The sequence below is a fragment of the Convolutriloba macropyga genome, chromosome 5 (genome assembly GCF_964194025.1).
Source record: "Convolutriloba macropyga chromosome 5, txConMacr16.3, whole genome shotgun sequence".
NCBI lineage: Eukaryota > Metazoa > Xenacoelomorpha > Acoela > Convolutidae > Convolutriloba > Convolutriloba macropyga.
This window is the reverse complement of record NC_134472.1, coordinates 66,963,219-66,964,835: the sequence shown is the minus strand read 5'-3', so window position 1 is coordinate 66,964,835 and position 1,617 is coordinate 66,963,219. Positions and strand designations below refer to the sequence as shown.

The 1,617-nt window shown below is 36.9% G+C and overlaps 1 protein-coding gene across 1 annotated transcript in view; it reads left to right on the top strand.

Annotated features, from left to right (window-relative positions):
- The first annotated feature begins 560 nt into the window (after positions 1-560).
- LOC142340472 (uncharacterized) overlaps positions 561-1,617 on the top strand; it is a 29,354-nt gene continuing 28,297 nt past the window's right edge. The window contains exon 1 of the mRNA XM_075391046.1: positions 561-608. Coding sequence (XP_075247161.1) covers positions 561-608 — 48 coding nt within the window. The remainder of the gene's footprint in view (positions 609-1,617) is intronic.

The window sequence follows — 1,617 nt, the reverse complement described above, 5'->3', positions numbered from 1 at the left end:
AAGCGCAATTCCACACCAGAAAAAAATCAAGAGAACCTAAGTTTGAGCGATGACCAATCCCTAGTTACGTAATTATTTACCTAATTACAAATCTGTTTTGAATAATAGTAAAAACTTGTGATTTTTGATTGATATGACAGGTGCGTGGTTCCGAGTTTGGGAGCGGTACTTTGTGTTGTGCCGTCTCTTCCTCTTATCTGGAGCATTTACAATCATGGCACCCGACTGGCTTGCATGTCTCATGGCTGCAGACAGAATCTTCGCTCTCAAGGGAGTCGATTCGGCTTAATTTCTTAAAAATAACCAGCTATATTGTTTTGCGGCAGCATAAGTAAAACGCCGCGCTCCAGCAAAAAAAATGGGAGATAATTGAAAATTATACGTTCCGCTGATATAGATTTCTTCTTATGGAAAGACTGTGATCGACACGGGGCGTGAAAAGAGGCAAAATTGCATTAAATAGGTTTGCTTGACACTAATTGATTATGAGAACTATTGCTCGACAGGGGGAAATTTTTGTTTTATTGTTATACGCAAATCATAACGCATTTCTTTGTACAATGCTATTGCGAATTCAAAGTGTGAAATCAAAGAAATCTGAGACGACCGTTAGTTTACCGTAGAAAACTATATGGCAAAGTTTAATGCTGTGAAGCATATTAGCCACAACTAGTGCATGAAGGGACATATATGACCCTCTCGTAAAATATGGCAAAAAGAATAAAAACGATGGAAAACCGGGGCGAAATCAAGCCCAACAGCATAAATGAAAAGTTAGCATTAAAAAACAGAGAAAATAAATTACTAGCAGGAGGAAAAACTAAAACTACTAGCGAATGACACAGTTTTGAAGAGCTTGAAAACGAATGAACAAAGAACGTACAACAAACGTTTGATTCCAACTCCCGCTGTATTATATTTTTTCTTCGGTGCTTTTCGACCTTTAAGTAAAATGTATTAACTGATTTTTAGCATATTCAAGAAAAGTGGCGAAGTTAGCGACAAAACGGGCGTAAGTAAGTAAAAACAAAAATAAAAATCGCCTGCAACTCGAGGCCATTTCAGTTACTTCTACAAGTCTAGAGTTTTCTTTAATACCAAAAACATCAATATCTTCTACTCCGCAAGTAACGATGACCAGCCTCGCGCCCTAGTACCGACGGGGCAAAGCACAACTCAATTGTATTGAATTTTTATGTTCAACCAGCCACTTGCTTAGTAAATTCAGGGCTGAACGTGATTCACAAAACAAGTCAACGCAAGTGAAACACGGCTATCACAAATTGCTTGATGCGTAAAGAGAGTTAGCAGGTGCACTTTTTCTGCAATGTCCTATCTATTTTTCACAAACAGTGATTTTAACGTTCAACATTCCGGTGATTTAAATAAAAAAGAAAGTTTCCTCCATCCAAAATAACTTTCAGTTTTGTGCTGCGCAGATTTGTTTTACATTGTTTTACTTTTTCTTTTTAAATTACTAGCCTTATCAATTTAAGTCACTCTATATTTTGGTCGAAAAATTGGAGCACCGTCGGCGTGGCAATTTTCAATGAACCACCTCATAGTTTTGTTACTTTACTAGTTACATCAATTTTGTTTCTTTTTAAAATCAAAACG